This window comes from Ammodytes marinus (genome assembly GCF_949987685.1).
Source record: "Ammodytes marinus genome assembly, chromosome: 19".
Taxonomy (NCBI): domain Eukaryota; kingdom Metazoa; phylum Chordata; class Actinopteri; order Uranoscopiformes; family Ammodytidae; genus Ammodytes; species Ammodytes marinus.
In genome coordinates this window covers 464,470-486,500 of record NC_137223.1, presented here as the reverse complement: position 1 = coordinate 486,500, position 22,031 = coordinate 464,470, and the positions used below count along the sequence as shown (strand labels likewise).

Here is a 22,031-nt window from a genome sequence, read left to right as displayed (position 1 = left end):
TTATTGTATAATGTTTGTTTAAAGATGGAGTCAATCATTCTTGTGAAAGCTTGTTGATAAAATCCCTTTTTGTCAAAATAAGTGAATATCTCTTCAAGATCCACCTGTCCGTATGTACTGTATGTGTGCTCAAAATAAAAATCCAGTGTTATTACAATGCCTAGACTCTGTAAACGGGCATGTTGCTAGCAGCGATGGGCCACCTTTGTTTACATACCCTTTGTTTACATACCAGTTTGCAGAGCCTATAGGCTGTGTATTAACACCAGATTCTTTTCAGCACACACACAGGTAGCGGATTGTGAGGAGATATTCACGGATTTTGATAAAAAGCAAACTCATGAATCGATGACTGCAACTTTAATCTGTTTGTTATTGTATAATATTTGCTCTTATCTTATTGTTTTAAACCCTTGTAATGTATTGTTTCATGCGTGGTTCGGTTGATGAGCCAAGAGGTGGACATTCTATACAATGTTTATGAATTTATTTTTTAGGGTGACACTTATAAGACTCACAGTTCAATGGCTTTGTTCCACATGATGACGTAGCCTGAGAGCGTAAAGGACTCCACGTTGACGATGTGGATGTTCCCTCGTTCCGTGCCGATGTACAGCCATTTACTCTGGAAGGGCAGGTGGCAGAAAGTTATTCTGTGAACAGAGAAAGAAGAGAGAGAGAGAGGCAGACGTGAGATAGAGAGACAATAGAGTATAGCAGCAAAAAAACAATGGACAAACTGAGGGGGAGAAGGAAAGATGCAGGTAGCCAAGAGAAAGAAAGAGAGAGAGAGAGAGAGAGAGAGAGAGAGAGAGAGAGAAGCTTCTCGCAAAATCCATCGACATCCTATTTTTTTTTTTTTTTTTTTTTATTATTATTCTTCCGGACAATTACACATAATACATAATTTTCTCATTGCATATTCATACATATTACTTTGTGTTATCGTCCGAAGGGAAGCAGGAGAAGCCAAAGGCTTATCGGGTCCCGCCCCCACTGCCATAAGATTCAGATACACAGATACACAGCTACTACAGTAAGAATTTTTTTTTTTCTTTTTTTTTAAGAAGATTCATTCTAATACACAGATAATTTTAGGTCTCTATTTTCCTCTCTGCCTGTGACAATGCAGATATGGCCTTGTCCATTTCTTCTCTAGTAGTCTAAACACATCTGCAACAGTATTCAAAACAGTCAGTGTGTCTGCTGACCTCGACTACAGTCCCATAACATGCAGTGTATTTACAAATTCTTCAGTCAGAGAAACTCTTCCAATTTTGAATCGGTTGTTCTGAACACACAGCTGATAATTAACATTTATCTTTCATTTGAATTTCAATCGTCACACATTCCATTAGGTTATCAATAGCAGAGCACATTTTATTTACGATTTCAAACCTTATATTTTGACACAAACCAGTTTAAATCCCTTTAGTTCAAAGTCCATGCTTTTTGCCTTCTTTAATCCTCGTCCCTCCGGAATTGATCCAAATCCTCCTCCGTTTTGATTTGCACAATTTTGGCTTCTTCGGGTGTAGCTCCATTCATTTTGATGAAGATTCTTCCATCTCTCGTCCAAGTTTGTTGGACCTGTCCACATTTTTTTAACCCTCTCGCTTGGTAGGCCAGATAAGCCTTTCTCTTGGTTAAATTTTCACTCATTCCAATTTGTTCACCTTTAAGCTTCTTGCCTTGACTGAGCAGATTTATCTTATGCTTTCTACTCACAAATTTCAGAATGACAGCACGCTTTTTGGCGAATTTTCCCTTCGGGAGAAGAAAACAGGACTCCACGTTCTCTAGATCTAGATTAATGGCTTTGCTTCTCAGAAACATTGCCACTTGTTTTTCCACCGTTACATTCCCTGTATCGCCCTCTTCTTCTCCATTCCCGGCACCTGCATACGACCTTGGTTTAATATCCATTCCAGTTATTATCACATCTCTGTTTTTTGCTTGTTGTTCTTGATCATCAATTTTATCTCCAAGCTCTTTCAAGAGCTGATCTTTCTTCACATTGACGGCTTGAAGTTCCTTCAATTCGATCATCAGTGGCTTCAGACCAGCAGCAACTTTCTCTTTGATTTTTACATCAAAACGCCCAATCAATTCGTCAACAATCCCAGCCAGTTCAGCCTTCCGCAGTGCTCGCTCCGTCTCCCTCTCACTTTTTATTTCTCTCTTCAAATCTGCCAACATTCCTTTCTTCAAGTCTGCCAACTGTTTTTTCATTTCTTCCGCAAAAACTTTGTCTTCCTCCATTGCCTTATCAGTGGTTTTTCCTTTTTTGGACATCTCCAGAGATTTTCAGAGATTTTTAATGCTGTGAATCTGAGTTCTCCGCTGCTCTCAAAAAATAGCTCTTCACCCTCAGCAAGCCGGAAGTGAACTATTATAACGAGAGACAAGTTATGCTAAACTTCGAGAGGATTATTTAGCCCTCCACCAGGTCGAAGCAGTGGCAAAAACCAGCAGAGTTGTTTTTGAGTCATTCAATCAGCCCCCCCCCCCCCCCCCCTTATTTCCTTCTCTCCAGGCCGATACAGAACACACGAGGGCAAAGGGACACCCATAATTCTCCCTGTTTTCATCATCACTCACCCGGGCTCCTCTTTTCATCCGTCCCCCAGACTAAGGTTTGATGAGAGGCTATATGAACCCTTCCCTCCCTCCCTCCGCCGTGGCCATCCATCCATTCATCTTCCCTCTTTTTCATCATTTTGCTTTTTTATCCACCCACCTCGCCAATTGGTCTGAGAGATGGTGATGTACAACCTTGGTAATCGGGCACGCTAATATTTCAAGGTCGTCTGGCTCCTTTTGATTTTTTTTCCCCCACAGGGCTAGAACCTGTGTACTTCAAGTGTCCTGCACATGAAGGGAGGGAAATTGATTTTTTTTTACTATGCCATCTTATTTTTTAAGCACTTCATCTCCCACAGATAAAGGACAGCACTTGAGTATTGTCCCTGCACTCGTTTGTGATAGGGAACCATTCTCTACAACAAGTTCAGTATTTGAATATAATATGTGCTTTCAATAGCTGATTAAATTGATATTGTAATACGTGTTTGTACAGGAAAACATAGCATGGGGATAAACCAAACTTTTTCTTCAGGAATCCGATCACATTGAACCTTTTTGAATGCTCGTTTATTAATTAACCCCCGACAAGGCCTATGCAGTAATACAAATACAAATCTTTGAGTTATCAAATATTTTATGCAGAAGTAAATGATGAATTATTATGGACATAAACATACGAAATATCAACATGAGGAGGGCGAAATTTAACTGAATGGATCTGCAAAACCTTCGCTAATATATTTAATTTGTTGTCGCTACAATATATCTATAAAGCATGATTAACATTTTTATGGTTAAGGGCAAGTCAAAGCACTGGGCATATTTACCCATCTTCCCCTGACATCAACCCAGTGTTTTAGTGGCCTACAAATTTACAAACTGTTTGATGAGAGACTCTTTGATTCTGTGGTATAAACGTCATGTGTTTTGTAATTTTCAAGATTGCAATACTTCCATGATTGGAATTTAGTTTCCAAATCAATGTGATCGAGGTTAAACAGGAACATTGCATTGTGCTGTATACATACACTTAAAAAACTGTGAGAAACACATTTATGTAAAAATGCCCTTGCATCGACTGTGTGTCTCTACTGCTCACAGGAGCTAGTAAGCCCACTCCCCACCCCTCCTACACACACACACATTCCCTCCGTGCCTTAATTCTCTGCTCCATAACATGAATATGAAAATGTAATCCAGGCAGCAGTATTTTTAAAAAAACTTGTATTTGCAAAAAACTAACGAGTTGGAGATAGAGTGGAAGAACATGACTTTTAGGAGAAAGTCATGCAAGAGTATGAGCTGCCTTACTAACATGGACAGGGGATGATTAAGAAACACAGTATCCGTGATCCACATACATACTTTTGGTGCAATATGGGCAGGGGAGAGTGGTAGTGGTCGGTGACACTTGAGTCTCTCTCTCTCTCTCTCTCTCTCTCTCTCTCTCTCTCTCTCTCTCTCTCTCTCTCTCTCTCTCTCTCTCTCTCTCTCTCTCTCTGTGCTGTGGCATTGTCTATGCCAGTGGCTTTCAAACTGTGGGGCGCGACCCCCCTGGAGGGCGCGGGGTTATGGCAGGGGGGGCTGTTTTTTATATTAATAGCTGGACAAGAGTTCTTCTGCTTCATTCCTCCCACTGCATTTAAATGCATTCATTATATTACAGAGAAATAGGTCTCGTTAAAGAAAAAGAGCACCAAGCCCAACCCAGAGGACCCTGCATACATTCTTTTATTCTAAATTAATATTTTTATGGAAAATCCATGTGTCTTTCTTCAGTAGCTTCTAATTCATCCGACCCAGTATCTCCAAATTATTTGTTCACACAAAATTCCTCATATTTGGCCTCTTAATTTTCCTCTCAAAGTGCACCAGATTCATGTATTTCACTTTAAAAAGGTGAAAAAAAATCTCCCGGGGGGGGGGGGGCATACCCCCGGACCTCCTTACGAGGGTCTGGTTCTCCTCTGGCTACAATTTTCCCCCAGCAGGACATTGGAGGCACTAGCGAAAAAACACTGGGTGTGTGAATAATTTGGGCAAGTCTGTCTACCTATCTTTCTCACTCCACTGCACACTCAGTCACTACTATCCATGCTTAAAGGAAGCAGGATTAAAACACTGGATTAAGATGTTCAAATGTATTTTAAAAAAGCAAAACAAAAACATACTTTTAACAGATGTTAAAATGTAAGAAATGTGTTTAAAAACACACAAAAATTCAATTTGTAAAATAATTCAAAGATATTTCAAAACACACAGGGATTTAGAATTTTTTTATTTCTTTTGGGGGGGGGGGCTGAAATTTGTTCTCTGAGGCGGGGCTCACTCTCTCACACTTTGAAAACCCCTGGTCTATGCAGTATGGCCGAGTTCCATTTGGTGAAAAGCAGCTCTTTCCCTCCAGTAGTGACTTTTCAGTTCAGTGCTCTCCCAGTTGCTATAGATGAGATGTGGAATTTCAGACTTACTGGTCTAGATATTGTCTCTAACACTTATACTTTTGCCCACCAGGTTGCTTGCTATAAACCTTCCTTTCGAGCTAGTTTCTTCTGGACAATAATTTGAATATGTTTTTCACCCCAGCTGATCTTCACAATCTTTCATATGGATCTTTGAGGGTGTTGTTCCAGATAATAGGGAGGAAAACAGTGCCATAGACTAGGTGTTTTGTTTAAGTTATGAAGGCTTCTGAGCTAGGGGAAGTGGTCAACATTTTAAAGTTTTTTTTTATGCATACATGGATACCCTGGAGGTCTTTTTGCAGAGTGTGCTGAAACACTTTGCCATTAGTTGAGAGAGCCATAACACACTTTATAGGAGACAGGGTTGAAACGATTATGAGGTGCCTTACTACAATGGACAGTGGATAATTGAGATGTGTTGGTATTCTGTAAAATACAAACAGTGTGTACACCTGTATTTGTCTCTGTATCTATGTGCCCCATACATGCTTGTGTCTGTGTGCATATTTACTTGCACACAAACACTCTTCTCTGCAACTGAAATGAGCGACAGTAATTACATATGTGTGCTGTATGTAAATGTATGTTCTATATTAATATGTTTGATCTGTGTATGGGCGCACACACAAGCCAACTGATTAAGTGTTGAGAGCCAGCGTGAGTGGGCCACCTGAGAGGCGGTAATTATACAGATTTTGCAAGCAGTTTCTAAGTGTGTGCGCCTGTTTCTCTGTATGCGTGTGCGTGCAGGTAAATACGTAACCAATTGTCTGTGCAAGTGTACTTGTGTGTGTGTGTGTCAGTGTGTTCACACTTGTTGTGCGCGCATGCATGTCTCCTGGTGAAATCTCCAGCTTCAAGTGGTCACGACACACAAGGCCAGCTGCCAGCCTTGTAGGCTCAGGGCCAAACACATTGCCTCAGAAATGACAGATGCCTGCCACACACACACACACACACACACACAACTCTGGCTAAGTGCGCTTTGGACTAGACATATGAGAGCAGGGTTCACTGCGGATCAATATTTGGAGGGTGGGAAAAAAATTATCTTTTGTAATTCATGGTTTTATGTGATGTTGCTATCAAAGGGGATCACCGTGGCTACAAATGGAGTGGCCTGATACATGCCGCCATTCATCAGAAGCAGTTTGAACTTCCGCTTGAATGACTTTGATCTAAACCGCCTTCCTCAATATACTTCCCTTTCTCTCAACAACTTTTGTTTAACTGCACTTGGGAACAACAGTATAAATGTAGACACAAGGCCACATGACTTGGACTTGAGTCTGATTTGAGTCAAACATTGGATGACTAGACAAAATCAAATAGTAATCTCAGCTTGACCTTGTCCTTTTACACCAATGACTCATGGCTTCACTTATAGGACGTGCACCTTTTGACATGAAAAATACTTGACTGCTTTCGACACAGTTGACCACAACATATTACTAGATCGCCTTGCAAACTGGGTTGGACTTTCTGGAACTGTACTAAACTGGTTTGTATCCTACTTAAGGACGGAGACTACTATGTGTCAATAGGCAATTTCACATCCAAGCGAACAAATATTGAATGTGGGGTTCCCCAAGGTTCCATTCTTGGGCCTCTTCTGTTTAACATCTACATGCTCCCTCTAGCTCAGATTATGAATAAGAAAAAATTATGCTACCATAATTATGCAGACGACACACAGATTTACATAACCATATCACCAGGAGACTATAGTCCAATTCAGCTTCAGCTAATTCAGAACGCTGCTGCTCGAGTACTCACCAGGACCAAAAAATTGGATCACATCACCCCAGTTCTGAGGTCTTAACACTTTATTAACACTAAATATTGATGTTGGTTTATAAAGCCCTAAATGGTCTAGGGCCAAAATACATTACTGATCTGCTGACACGTTATGAGCCGTCCAGAGCCCTTAGGCCACCTGGAAAAGGTCTACTTACAGTCCCCAGAGATAGGACTAAACAAGGAGAAGCAGCTTTTAGATTTATGCACCAAATCTCTGGAACAAACTCCCAGAGAACTTGAGGTCTGCTGCAACTCTCAGCTCTTTTAAATCAAGTCTGAAGACTTTTCTGTTTCCATTTTAACCTGTAATTTTTATTTTATTTAAATGTTCTATTTCTATTCATTCGCTTTTAAATGTTTTATTCATTGCTTTTCTAATGTGTATTGTGTATTTTAATCTTGCCCCTGTAAAGCACTTTGAATGGCCTTGTGTCTGAATTGTGCTATATAAATAAACTTGCCTTGCCTTGACGCTCCCTCCAAGCACAAAGGTTAAAAAAGTATGTTATTTGAAAAAAGTTATATAAATACAGTACCTTTACCAATTAATTCTTTATTCATTCCTGAATCAACAAAACCATGCGTTCCATGTTAAGCCAACACCAAATTCCCCCAGCTCCACTTTGTTTGAACTCTAAGCTGATCCGACAGCATACATCTATCCGCTCTATATGCTTGTCAAACACTGTATCGTAATCAAAGCTATATTTGTTAATCTTCTGTTATTTTATCTGGTCAACATTCCTATCTGGAAAGGATCAGAAAACAAACTTTAGTTATTATAGAGCAATTGCGAGTACAGATATCCCTTTCAGCATTGTTTGGAATAGGTGATTCAGGACAAAGACAATGTAGTTAATGACCAATGATTAAGTGCTGAACAGCCTTTAGAGGTTGAAAAAAATAATTCCATCACTGCTGAAATAAGAGAACTCCAATTAATTAGACTCGAGACTGAATGGAGAAAGCCTGTACCAATCTGAGAGGCCAGAGACCCCCAAATCTAACTGCAGGGTCTCAATTGAGTAGAATCTAAACTGACAACAGACTGTGCACACCGACCCACACACACACACACACACACACACACACACACACACAGAGATTACCTGTGATAATCATAGATAGTAAATAATAGTTATCAATCCAAGCCTGTGCCTTTATCATAATAAGAACAATGATGCAATTAATTAATCTTCACAGTTAAGCCGTAGAGAAAAAGGGAGACAGGAATTAAAAACATTCTGGAGGGAATACATTTATAGATCCAACAGCCCAGCAGCAATCAAATCAGTCAAATATCTCAAAATAAACTGTAATAGGGGCGGAGGCATTTTAAGGCCTGTAATTGATCTGCTGCCAACAATGACACACTGCAAAGTTGATATTTTAAGGTATGTTTGTCCATTTAAAAAAAAATACTAATCCTGCTGCGTTCAAACCTATACAACATGATTAAAGCTACTCAAACTACAATTTTTAAAGTGACTCTGATCAGCTTCGAGGAGGCAGCAGAGACGTGGGCGCCTAATTTCAAAATATAATAAAGAAAAAACAATGTTCCGAAAACAAAAATCCACTTAAAAATAAACCTCAGAGAAGAGCAAGTAAAAGTAGAGATTATCATGACATATGTTGTGCGCTCATGTGTGTGTGTGTGTGTGTGTGTGTGTGTGTGTGTGTGTGTGTGTGTCTGTTGCGTGAATTGCGACCCCTCTAATTATCTCCCATCATCCCGCAGTAACCGCCACACAGCAGCATCCAGCACATCTGCAGTGGCCAGGAGAGGTGACGAGAGGAGAGCATCCTACGCCAGAATGACTCGGCAGGATTTATTTTGTACTGCTAGGCTAGCTGCGTCGCTCAATGCACACTCCTACCCACAAGACATACTCACTGCTCTCTGGCTGAGAACCAGTCTGTCTCAACTCCCCCTCACCTCCCTATTCTCTCTCTCTCTCTCTCTCTCTCTCTCTCTCTCTCTCTCTCTCTCTCTCTCTCTCTCTATCTCTCTATATAGTGCCCGTGTGATCTGATGTGAATGGATGCTGACGCTAGAGGGGCTTTCTGCAACGCTGCTTTCACCCATCATCTCAAATTCTGATCAGTGGGGAAGAGAGGTAGGTAGGAAGGGAGGGAGGGAGGAAGGTGGAAAGTGAAGGATCCGTTTGGAGTATTGAAGTGGGCCTTCAGACGATAGGACGGCTATACATTTTAAGTGGAAGAGCAATGTAGAAAACATGGTATTTGAGTGGCTTCGAGGAACTTTCAGTAGGGTTTCAGTTCATTCTAGTGGCCCCCTATGGACAAAAGCGTTTGTGTTTTAACAGCTGTTGATCCTGGGTGGGCGTACTCGGACAAAGGCATAGAGAAAACAAAAGCATTATAGAAATAGTGTCCTTGGCAGTAATGGTCTCGTTTGCTGTTACATGTCATTATATGAATTATCATCAGAGGAAAAATGAGACTGATTGAGAACATATTTCAAAGTTCCAGCTACATTGAAAAGAAAGAGGAAAACAAAAGAGCTGTACCCACATGATGCCAATCCCATTCACTAAATAGTTCATCTTTTTTTCTTCAATTAAATACACTTCATCCCTGTCTTGCAAAGAGTTAAAAGGTATGAGGTATAATAATCCAGTTTGAGTATTCCAGGGTATAGTTTAAATATGAGTCTTTTGTCTTGCGTGTGATAGGCAGTTTTATTATGTTGCACCCGTTTTGGCAGCTCTGGTTGAGTGACCATCCATTTGTTGACGAAGGAAATGGCTGCTTTGTCCTTTACACCCTGACAAGCTGAGGTCAGAGAGGGGAAAATCAAATGGAGCAGAGGTAGTAGGAGATGGAGATGGGAGTGGCAGCGGGTGATTTTTGCTGTCTGAAAACAGTTTAATGGCTTCTCTTCCGATGACACTTCACACTGTCATCTTCTAATCATCATCATAACCATATTAAAACGTAACCTGATGTTATCTCTTTTTACAGCGTTATTAAAAAGGCCCTGATCCCCAAAAAACAAAGATGTTCACATTTGTTTCAATGTTATAAAAAAGCTTAGCCGATGTTCCATACACAAACACGCTAAACTTTGTGATAGGAAAGTCAAAGTAAGATAGGCGTGATAAAAAACCTGATGGTTGCATTAACTTTGGAGGCTGCTCCTTTGCAGAGTTCAGTATCAATTTCGCATCAAACGGGAAATCAGCAATCTTATGCCATATCATTTTTCATCGCAGATTTGTTATGGTTGCATGGAAAGCACTAAAAGCATTTGACTTGTTCCAAGATTAGTTGATGAATAGTCAAAAAAAAAAAAACGTGATACCCATTCTATTCATGTCAACAGGTGGCATGTGCTCACACATAAGGATACTGTGTTATCACTATATGATCAAATGTAATTTTCTATAATGCTTTTGCCTACATGGATCTACAAACACGCCTGCACAAGTTCAAATTACGGAGAGCCTGTCTTGGGCCATTCGGCTACAGGTTGATAACATTCTAGCGAGGTGCGGAGAAGCAGATTCACTGATGTGGCTCAAAGATGACCTTGTGAGACTGTCTCACTCACGCGGCTCAAGTAGCACATTTGCATTTCACCCCTCCAAACGTCCACATCTCACAACATTATGTATGGATGAGGATTGAACGCCAGCATTCGTCCTCTTTAAACTTTAATGGGACTGGAACAGGGAATGATAAGTGTGGGGCGGGGGGGGGATGCATGGTCCTCTCTCAAATGATTTAAATCCATCTTCCTTCAACGTCGAGCCTCTGCTGCTGCTTCTTCAACCTGTCCCCACGGGAGTTTAACTCTTCCGTTTCCGAATGTGTGAAGCGACTTTGCATCTCCAACCTCCTCTTGAGATGCTGTAACTTCGCTCCTGTCTGTTGCTTGCTGGGTTTCGATTTTGTTTCGTTGGGCGGCGGCGGCACTTACAAAATGTCAGAACCGGTCAAGCGCCTCTACAAGAACACAGCGAGCCCCTCACATCCGCTGCCGGCCATCTGTCCGTCACGATCAGCGTGGTCTCGCTTAACCCATTTACCACGTTTTCCCCGACGAAAGATCACTGGGCCAATGATTTGATTGGCCCTGAAGCTTGATCACTGCATCTGTGATTGGAGGAGACAGTGGATCCCAATTTCCTTGAGGTGAGCACCGAACTCGCCTTCTTTTTGAAAGCGCTTTGGAAGGAGTTTGAAGAAGTCTTTCATGGTTGTTTTTAATGTTTTAATCAATTCCCTATATCACACCAACATGAGTTACTCAAAGCATACTGTTTGGCTTCATATCTAAGGATTTCAGCCTAATTCCATCATACTTATCCGTCTGATGAAGCCAAACTGTAATTGGTGCGTGTGTGTGTGTGTGTGTGTGTGTGTGTGTGTGTGTGTGTGTGTGTGTGTGTGTGTGTGTGTGTGTGTGTGTGTGTGTGTGTGTGTGTGTGTGTGCGAGCGAGTGCGAGTGCACGCAATGATGTGTGTGTGTGTGTGTGTACATCAACCTGTTGGAATGAACCTCCAAGTGTTTGGGTAGCTTCACACCTGTGCCCCAGTGATGGAAAGCCTCATGGGCAGAGTTAGTCACCCAAATAAAGAGAGTTCAGTTAGAGACCAACAGAGAGAGAGAGAGAAAGAGAGAGGGAGAGAGAGAGCAGCAGCCTCTCTGTCACCTCCTTTGCCCTGTGCACAGCTTTGCAGGCGTGCAGACACATTTGCCAATTGAAATGCTGTCTGTTTGCAAACAGTATGCAGACAGTCAGCGAAAACTAACAGTTCACACAGGCAGCAAGCTGTGACACTGCCCCTGCCCGGAAAGAGGACACGGTTCATGTTGCACTAGAGCAAAAAGAGTGAGGGCCTCACTGAGGAGGGAGAGGAGAGAAAGAGAGAGAGAGAGAAAGAGGAGGAGGAAAAGGAGAAGAGTGTTGGGGAGGTGGACACATTGGTTTAATAGACTCTCATCATTTGCAGTTGTGTGTGCGTCTCTTACCTCTCTCTGCTGAACTTGAGGGAATGGAGGATGGCTGGTCTCTTCTGCCTCAGGTTCCACAGGTGAACACTGTCGTCAGCCAGAGCACTCACCAGCGCCCCCTGTTGAAACAAAGTGGGAATTTTTATTTTTATATATGAAAAAAAAACACAAAGTAACAGACAAAGGTATCACCATTGAAATACATGTAGGTCATCCCTACAGAGCGTTTCATAAAACATATTATCTACAGACTGTCTCACTCTCTGCTCTGGAAGCATTAGTCAGACTTGCATGCCCATGGAAACCTTTCAATAAGGCAGCTTCCTCCCAGGTAACCCACTATGATTCACCCGATGTATATGAGTGTGTATGGAGCGTGTAGGAGGCAATACAATACTCCTCATCCCCCTGAGGGTCTGCTTGAGCCTCTGAGTCACAGACGATGAAACACACACACACACACACACGACATCCTGCATTTTTTTTCAAGTAAATCAAATCTATATTTTTTTCAGAATCAGGAAGGGCTGTATAGGTTTCTAATGCCAAAAGCATGTTTCCAGCTTGTCACCCGGCACTTGTCAAAATGCGTCACTGTGGCCTGTGGGTTCTCTGCCTGTGGTAGCTTGGCAAGACATATAGACAGAACTGCCTAGCTGAGTAATTGCCCAATAAGGGTTGGGTGAGTTGTGGGTTGATTCGCCTCTGTGATTTTTCGGGAATTTAAAAAAGGGACAAATGCTACAAGCAGCTTGTTCCCTCTGTCATTTTGTGATATTTTTTAAACTGCCAATCAACCTCTTCTTCCAAAAGACCACATACGACTATACTTTCTCAAGTCATCACTATTTGATGTTATTTTACCACAGGCAGCCATGAAATATTGTCTGACATAAGCTAATATTCCTCATTCCCTAATAAGGTCATAGAAGGTAAACAAAGCAAATGCGATCATGTGTTCGGTGCCAACGTTCAATACCTGAGCATTTACAATACTCCATTCTTTGAACACAGAACAAAGTGAGGACCATTATATAGCCCTAATTTTTCACTAAAATTCCACTCTTGGTACAGCAGAATCCAGTATAATGGAGGGCCTAGCTCGCTGTGATAAAGCATTGGGAAGTGGAGGGAGATAAGCAGATAGAGTAGGTGAGTTACGTTCACGCAACCAATGTGATTATCCATATATCCTTCCCTGCAGCAACAATCAGCTGGAACTACTTCTTGAAAATTTTTACAAAAGGCGTGAAAAAGCGATTACCAAGGATCAGTATTCCTGAATCAGCAGCAGCCCATTATCATCTTATTAAATGACATACAGCACAGTGGACTTTTTTTTGACACAGACAAAAGAGGAATATATGGAGGGAAATATAAATCAGTTGTTATAGTAGTTTTTGCTTTCAATAATGCTATTAATCACAATTTTCGAAGGGTTGGCGGTTCGATTCTCGCCCTGCCACTTGTGTCATGGTTGTTGTGTCGTTGGGCAAGACACTTCACCCACCTTGCCTCGTGTGAATGTCGATAGAATTGATGAATGTGTGTGTGTGAATGGTAACATGTAAATGGGAACAGGTCTCCCTTGCAAAAGACTCTCCGGTCTCAATGGGATATACCTGTATAGGGGAGAACGGGGTAATTTGTCACACGGGTTGGTTGTCACAATCGTTATATCTCGGAACCAGAAGCCGCTGTCTGTGAAATTTTGGTATGTAAATGTGACATAAAGCCCATGTCACTTAAATTATGCTAAATGCACTTTTTAAATGTGTTCCAACATATCCATGGGTCCACGGTGTGCCTAGAGACTGCCAAAATATAAAAAAAAATAACAATCTCTCCTTTTCTCACTCTCCCCGTTTCTGAAACCCCCACCCCTTCCCCCCAATATACTCCAGTCAGAATTCTGGCCGTCTATTACGTAATAGACGGCACAGCCACCTCCCCATATTTTCTTTATATGTCCATGCTTCCGATGCTTCCCCCCCACATTAGTAAAGTCCACCGTGCAGTTGTCTAAAAAAAAAAAAAAAAAGTCTGATAACCCCACCCCCCCATTTCTTATTGGTCCACGGCTCCGAGATCCGATGGATGGCTGCCATGTTGTTTTCCCCGCTAAGCGACAAGATCCCCATAGTGCAGCAAACCATGCAGAGTGTTGCATAAACCAACACAGAAGCATTCTGCTCATAATCCACTCATTTATCTTAATCACAGCAGTCTTAATAATGCTGCGTTTATAACGAGACAAAGCTTAGGGAACTACTTGTGTAGTAATTCCATCGGTGAAACTAAAAGGAATCTCCTCAATGGTTGTTTGCCTGTTATTTACCTAGTGTAGCATGTAGCTTCGGGAGTAGCACCCAACGTTTGCACCTATTACACTAACTTAGGTTTCCCATTGGAGTTTAATAATGCCTCGTTTTTAACACCACAAAGGGTGGGAAGTTATTCCTACAGGAAATTATTCCTCGAAATCAGTGAAAACAGTAGCCTCGCAGTTTGATTTATACAGGTATAAATCAAACTGTGAGGCTACTGTTTTCACTGATTTCGAGTGTTATTTTTAGCCGTTAGCGCACATGTAGCTTCGGATTAGCATCCAACGTTTGCACCTATTGCACTAACTTAGCTTTCCCATTGGAGTATAATAATGCCTCGTTTTTAACACCACAAAGGGTGGGAAGTTATTCCTGTATAAATCAAACTGTGAGGCTACTGTTTTCACTGGTTTTGAGGGTTATTTTTAGCCGTTAGCGCACATGAAGCTTCGGATTTAGCATCCAACGTTTGCGCCTATTACACTAACTTAGGTTTCCCATTGGAGTTTAATAATGACTCGTTTTTAACACCACAAAGGGTGGGAAGTTATTCCTGTATAAATCAAACTGTGAGGCTACTGTTTTCATTGGTTTTAATCATGTCAAACTGTTATGTCAAAGTATGGCTTCGCTTCGGCCGGGTGTTTACCAGCCGAAGTCACGCAGTGTCTCTCTAGTATCGCGAGAGCACGGCAGAGACGGTGGGAGAGCCCATATAAAGAAAGCCCGGCAGAGACGGTGGGAGGGGCCAGCCAGATCGCACAAATACCTGTATAGGTCATCCGGAGACCAGAGGAACATCAGGGTATAGAGGCTTGCTACAATAAATGATCTGAACGGGTTTTTCAGCAAACATTTAAAAAAATAAGTATTAGGGACTACTTAGACCATATAAAATTGACAGCAAAGTGCATAATATGTGAGCTTTAAGACAGTGAGTTAACGCACACACAATTATTGTTTATTCAATTCTGTATACCTAACATCTTCAACTCTTCCCAGGTGGCAACCAGGTGAATCAGATGGGCTGACACAGGGAGATACCATCTGATGTTGGCCCAGGGGTGACATGTGATTGTAGCTGAGCTTGTGTGTAGAGTAACATGTTTATGGAAGATGTGATTATGGACATAATCAATACAGGGAGAGGGAAAATATGGTGTAGTAAATAAATGTTAACGAAAGTGTAAACTGGGTTAATTTGTTGTTGATTGATAGTTAAGTGAATGGTTTGTATGGGCAGAGATTTGTGTCAGTAGAACTTGAATTTGAATTGATCGACTTGAATATGAATTGATCAACCTGCATTTGAATTATTGATACTTGAATTCGAATTTATACACTTGAATATGAATTATCCATTTGAATTTGAATTAATTATAGGCTACTTGAATCTGAATTTTCTCTACTTGAATCTGAATCAGTTAATACAAGTTCAAAATTCAAGTTTTCAAATTCAAGTAGAAAAAATTCAAATTCAAGTAGAAAAAATTCAGGCTACAGCGTCCGGGCGGTGACCGTTATCTAACGTTCAGGAAATATAAAGTCATAAATTAGTTTGTTTAATCATCGTCTGTGTTTTTGACCTCTTGTTTTATAATCGAAGTATCTTTTAGAACACTAATCACGTTTCAGTAATTAAAGTTAAGTTATTAATTACGTTATAATATCGCCAATAGGCTATATCAATGAAAACAGACGGTCAAACAGCGTCCAAATGAGCTAAAATCCTAAATACAATAAACAGTAACATGGCAAACTTATTTTTAGGTAAGCTAATTGATTATTTATTCATTTCTTCACACTTTTACATGTTTAGAGGCGAAGGATTCCTCCGACGCTCTCTGTCCGGCTTATCAGACAGCACTTAGCTGTCTGTCAGTTGAGCTGGACAAGCAAACGTAAAATCATCAGGAAATGATAAAAACATCCCGATGGAGATTTCTATGGAGTGATTTTGCTTTAACTGTCCTACAGGGTCGCGTTGTGACAGTGACACTCTTTCTTCAGTCGGAGCTACAGCGTAAAGTGAAAACAAACTCAGAGTAGGTCAAATCACCTATCCAGTAGACCCACGGCGTATGTTGCTGCAGAAACTGTTAGTTTCCACTAACTCAGCGAACAAACTCTGGGTTGCCTCAAAACCACCTGAAACAGGCCCCAGTTCTTCAGACAAAGTAGCCTATGAATACTGGCATTGTGAGTTTAAAAAAAAAATACTAAAAACGATGCCCTTTGAAACACATAGGCTTATAGGCCTAATTTATGTTCGCGATCTGACAACTGTAGGCTACGTGCAGTCATTCATAAACGCTTAGGCTACAATAAACAAGAGATGAATGGGACGTTGGAAGTAAAAGGGGTGCGGCCGCACCCCCCCTCACCACCGCCTGCACCCCCTCTCCGGCCCCCTACACTTTGCCCTGTGCTCCCGCGATTGCTCTGTAAACAGTCTCATAGCCTATGTCCTCTTTCCCATCTCCTGCTCCCTCACATCAACTTGACGGAGCATAAATATGTATACACTATAATATAGGCCTATATATAGCGTATAGGCTATACTGTATAGGCTACAGTATATGCCCGTCGCATTTCTTCTCCGTGCCCAGGACAAGATTACGTTTGTGCCCCGCCTTCCCATGCGCACTTCGGTAGAGTCAGAGTGCTGAGGGGTGCGCACTAATGAGCATCAGGTTATCATTAAAAATCCAGGTTAATGGCACAAAGCAGTAGCCTAGATAACTTCAACATAGTCACTATACGTTCCCTCTGTCTGCTAAGCGCAGGGGGGAGAGAGAGAGAGAAAGAGACAGGATGCAATGTTCACCTGCGCACCTGCTCCTCCAAGGAGAGATGACAGCGAGAGCGATCACAGCGGGGCACAATAATAAAGTCACACATCAGAGTTCGGTCTATTCGCACTAGGTCTACTGTTCATTTGCACTGAAGAAAGGTGTTTGGTGAATACAAATTCACCAGAATGCAGGAAATTAAGCATAATGCTCAACAAAAAAAAACAGCTGAGTGCTGTCTGATAAGCCGGACAGAGAGCGTCGGAGGAATCCTTCGCCTCTAAACATGTAAACGTGTGAAGAAATGAATAAATAATCAATTAGCTTACCTAAAAATAAGTTTGCCATGTTACTGTTTATTGTATTTAGGATTTTAGCTCATTTGGACGCTGTTTGACCGTCTGTTTTCATTGATATAGCCTATTGGCGATATTATAACTTAATTAATAACTTAACTTTAATTACTGAAACGTGATTAGTGTTCTAAAAGATACTTCGATTATAAAACAAGAGGTCAAAAACACAGACGATGATTAAACAAACTGATTTATGACTTTATATTTCCTGAACGTTAAATAACGGTCACCGCCCGGACGCTGTAGCCTAGGATCAGAGATCTGCACTCGATTGCTCTTCCTCAAAGAACCCGGATGTGCACATCTCTACTCGAATCTGAATTTTCTCTACTCGAATCTGAATTTTCTCTACTTGAATCTGAATTTTTTCTACTTGAATTTGAATTTTTTCTACTTGAATTTGAAAACTTGAATTTTGAACTTGTATTAACTGATTCAGATTCAAGTAGAGAAAATTCAGATTCAAGTATAATTAATTCAAATTCAAATGGATAATTCATATTCAAGTGTATAAATTCGAATTCAAGTATCAGTAATTCAAATGCAGGTTGATCAATTCATATTCAAGTCGATCAATTCAAATTCAAGTTCTACTGACACAAATCTCTGCCCATAGGTTTGGCTAAGGGGAGGGGCTAGGCCTTTAAAAGCCTGCAAGCATTTGTGACTGGGTTCAGTCTGAAAAGTCAGTGTGTGACGGTAGAGTTATTTTTGAAGACACCTTTTTGATCAATCTTTTTGAATCTTTGTTTTACTTTGTTTGGACGTCCGTTTTTGTAGTTTTGTCACTCCTTTTTTTTAAATAAAAGCACCTCATTACTTTGCAACTTCAGCCATTTTGTATTCATTTTTCAACCAACCCGACTCCTTGTAACATTTGGTGGCAGTGGTGGGATGGCCAGTCGCAAAGTTGAGCGTGGCTTTAAGAAAAGAAGTGGACTACGTTCACACAACCGGAACCCCCTTGGAAAGGATGAGGATGATTGGGAGACAGCTGTCTCATCAGAAGATGCACCGCTGCAGAGGTTTGAAGCAGAGGGAGCCAAACCCAAAACCCAGCAGTTTCAGGCTGGACCAGCAGAAGCAGAGGTGGGGCCTTCAAACAAAGAGGTAATAGCTCTCGTCAAAGACTTTTTAACTGCTCAGCAGAGCAGAGATGATCGTTTCAAAGAGGAGCTTCGGGGCCTGCGAGTTTCACTTGAGGCCTCCAGACAGCCTGTCCTACATTCACCATCACCTGGGCCGTCTAACACAGCTGATGGAGGGAGCCCCCGAATTAACCTCCCAACTCCGTGGACCTCGAGGAGGGGGCCGACCGACGACTTCAACATCGGCCAATCGCTGTCTTTTTCTGGGAGACAGGAAAATCCTCCAGTGGGGCCAACAGTCATCCAGAGTCGGGAGCCAAAAATGCCAGTGTATCAGAAGGGTGAGGACATTGAAAATTACCTTCTCCGTTTTGAACGCATGGCAAAAACATGGCAATGGCCGAGGGGGCAATGGGCCTGTCGACTAATTCCCCTGCTGACTGGAAAAGCCTTGGAGGCCTATACAGCTATGGATGAAGATAAGTCTGATTCTTACCAGGACCTGAGGGAGGCGCTGTTGGACAAGTTTGACATCTCTCCAGAGACGTATCGTCAGCGGTTCCGGGCTACTTCAGGACCACCTGGGGAGACACCATCGGAGGCGTACCACCGGTTGAAGGGCCTCTACCGACGCTGGATGCGACCGGAGCAGAGGAGCAAAGAAGAGTTGGGGGAGTCCATCATCTTGGAGCAGCTGCTTCTGGTGCTTCCTCCTGACATCAGGACGTGGGTGAGAGAACATGAACCTGAAGATGGATTAACAGCAGCAAAGTTGGCCCTGCAGTACTTGAATGCGAGGAAGGGGCCCACATCACATCCAGCACAAGTGGATACCAGGGACTTCAACCGCCTCAGAGACAGCGTTCCGAAGTTCTTCGAAGGTAATCGGGGGACACATGACCGGGGACACACTGCTCAGGCAAGTTTTCAGACTTTTGTATGCTATCATTGTCAGCAGCAAGGACACAAAGCGTCAGTTTGCCCTCTGAAGAAACCAAAACTGACTGGTCTGTGTTATGTGCCAAGAAAAGGTGAGCAAGCTGATAGCTATGACAGTTTGGCAGAGTCTAGATCTGTTCCAGTTAAAGTTAATGGTAAACCTATAACTGCTCTCCTTGATTCTGGTAGTTCAATGTCATTCATAAGAAAGAGTCTTGTTCCATGTGCCATTGACTACAGCCAGCAAACAGAGGTGTTATGTGTACATGGTGACTGTAAGCCAGAACCACACGTAGAGCTTACTGTGGAAGTAGAGGGGCAAAAGTATCTGATTACAGTGGGAGTAATGGAGAATTTACCAGTGGAAATGCTTTTGGGGTGGAACTTACCTGTTTTGTGGAGAGGCACCTATTTGCAGACCCATGGGGAAAGTGGAGCTCCACCGGAAGCCACGCCCCGAACTCATTTCATTGGTCAGAATTGTAACCTACTCTGAATTTGTTTTCTTCTTTTTGTTTTACTGCCGGAGTTCACCTAGCGGTGAATAATAATACACAGTTTCCACCGGTTATGGTGCTAGTACACAGTAAAATACGTCAGTTTGTTAAGGGTCCCAAGTGGCCAGGACGGTGGTAAAAAGTAGATGTTGAGGTAGAAGATGAATGAAGCAACGAAGCTTTGTGTACATCTTCCGAAATCCGTCTGTTTAATTCACAATTATCACGAGTAGGTCAATCACATACAAATATAAACTCTTGTAAATGAAACACAAAAAGTGCCACCACATTAAAATAAATAACTCATTTTAAAAAGTGCAAAAACTATCACAATTAGGTCTATTTCTAGTAGGCCTATCCGTCTAACAAACAATTAGGCATATCTGTGTAACAAATATATAATTATCCTGACTTCCAAAAGCTGCTTGTCTGAGTCATGGTCTGAGTGTGTGTCTTTTCCTGGCTGAGGACAGAAAGCCATTCTGATACTTGTACTTTACAGTACAATCATTGAATGAAGCTGTCAAATGTACCGGCACTTATAGCTGTCAAATTTACAAATCGTCTTCTAAACCAATGAAATTGAGAGTTCATGGTTTTCCACCAATGAAATGACGTTCGGGGAGGGACAACGCTTTTGACCAATGAACGAATGAACTGAGTTTGGGGCGTACAATTCTGACCAATGAAATTAGTTCGGGGCGTGGCCCCATCCTATTTCCGGTGGAGCTCCGTTTTCAATGGTTTCCCCCATGGGTCTGCAAATAGGTACTCTTGGTTTTGTGTGACCTCCTTAGCAATGGTAAAAGTCTCTCTAATACTTGTGGGCTGGAGTCAAGAAAAAAAATGCAAGTTTCTTGTTTTGTCATGACACGCTCCCAGGCAAAACTCCAAGCTCAGTCTGGTGTACAACCTCTGCCAGACTTATGTGATAGTCTGTGCACGGCTGGAACCCAAGGGCCCAGAAAGACACGTCGACAACGGCGTTTAGAGAAACACACTGGTACACCTGCATCACATGAGTTGCCTAATAATGCCTTAGCAGATGTTAAGTGGGAAATACCTGAGAATATTGCCATGCTACAACTGTCTGATCCTGTGTTAAAGTCTGTGTTAACAAAGGTGTTAGCTTCTGCTAGCCACACTGTCAAGGTTGGTGGTACTGAATATGTGCTTCACAATGACATGCTTTATCAGGGGGAGAAACCAGGTAGCGGGAGGTTAGTGGTGCCACTAAGCTGCAGACCACTTGTACTACACTTAGCACACACCATCCCCTGGGCAGGACACTTAGGTCACTATAAAACCTATTTAAGGCTAGGTTCTCGTTTCTTTTGGCCTTCAATGTACACTGATGTTCAGAGGTATTGCAAAACATGCCCAGAGTGCCAAAAAAACCTGTGCTATCCGTAAATCAGACCGTGCACCACTCCAAGCTATGCCAGTCATTACCACCCCCTTCAAGCGAATTGCAATGGACATTGTGGGGCCCCTGGAGAAAAGCTCAGCAAGATATCAGTACATTCTTGTGATATGTGACTATGCCACTCGCTTTCCTGAAGCGTTTCATCTCAGGTCAATAACCACTCCAAAACTGATCAGTGCTCTTGTCCAGCTGTTTTCTCGTGTAGGCATCCCGGAGGAGATCCTGAACGACCAGGGAACCAACTTCACGTCCCGTCTCATGGGTCAGCTACAGAAGGAGTTGGGCATTACCGCCATCAGGACGTCTCCTTATCACCCTGAGACAGATGGACTGGTAGAGAGGTTTAATCAAACACTCAAGAGGATGCTCAGGAAGTTTGTATCTGACACAGGGAAGGATTGGGATAAGTGGTTACCATTTCTTCTCTTTGCATACAGGGAAGTACCGCAAGCCTCCACAGGATTCTCTCCCTTCGAGCTCCTCTATGGCTGGCCAGTCCAGGGACCTCTCGATCTGCTGAAACAAAATTGGGAGAAGAAGGTAACCACTGATGATAAGGGCCAAGGTGTTGTACAGTTTGTCCTCCAGATGAGAGACCGGTTGGAGCAGTACAGAGAGGAGGCCAAACTCAACCTCCTGGAGGCCCAGAAGAGCCAGAAACGGTGGTATGACCAGCAGGCACGCAAACTTGAGTTCAAGCCAGGGCAAAAGGTGTTGTTGCTCCTTCCCTCCTCCACAAGCAAGCTACTGGCTAAGTGGCAGGGACCTTTT

General features: G+C 42.2%; 1 protein-coding gene across 1 annotated transcript in view; it reads right to left on the bottom strand.

Annotated features, from left to right (window-relative positions):
• stxbp5a (syntaxin binding protein 5a (tomosyn)) overlaps positions 1–22,031 on the bottom strand; it is a gene marked incomplete at both ends in the record, with an annotated part of 120,052 nt that overhangs the window by 52,433 nt on the left and 45,588 nt on the right. The window contains 2 exons of the mRNA XM_080048200.1: positions 519–653; positions 11,854–11,954. Coding sequence (XP_079904326.1) covers positions 519–653; positions 11,854–11,954 — 236 coding nt within the window. The remainder of the gene's footprint in view (positions 1–518; positions 654–11,853; positions 11,955–22,031) is intronic.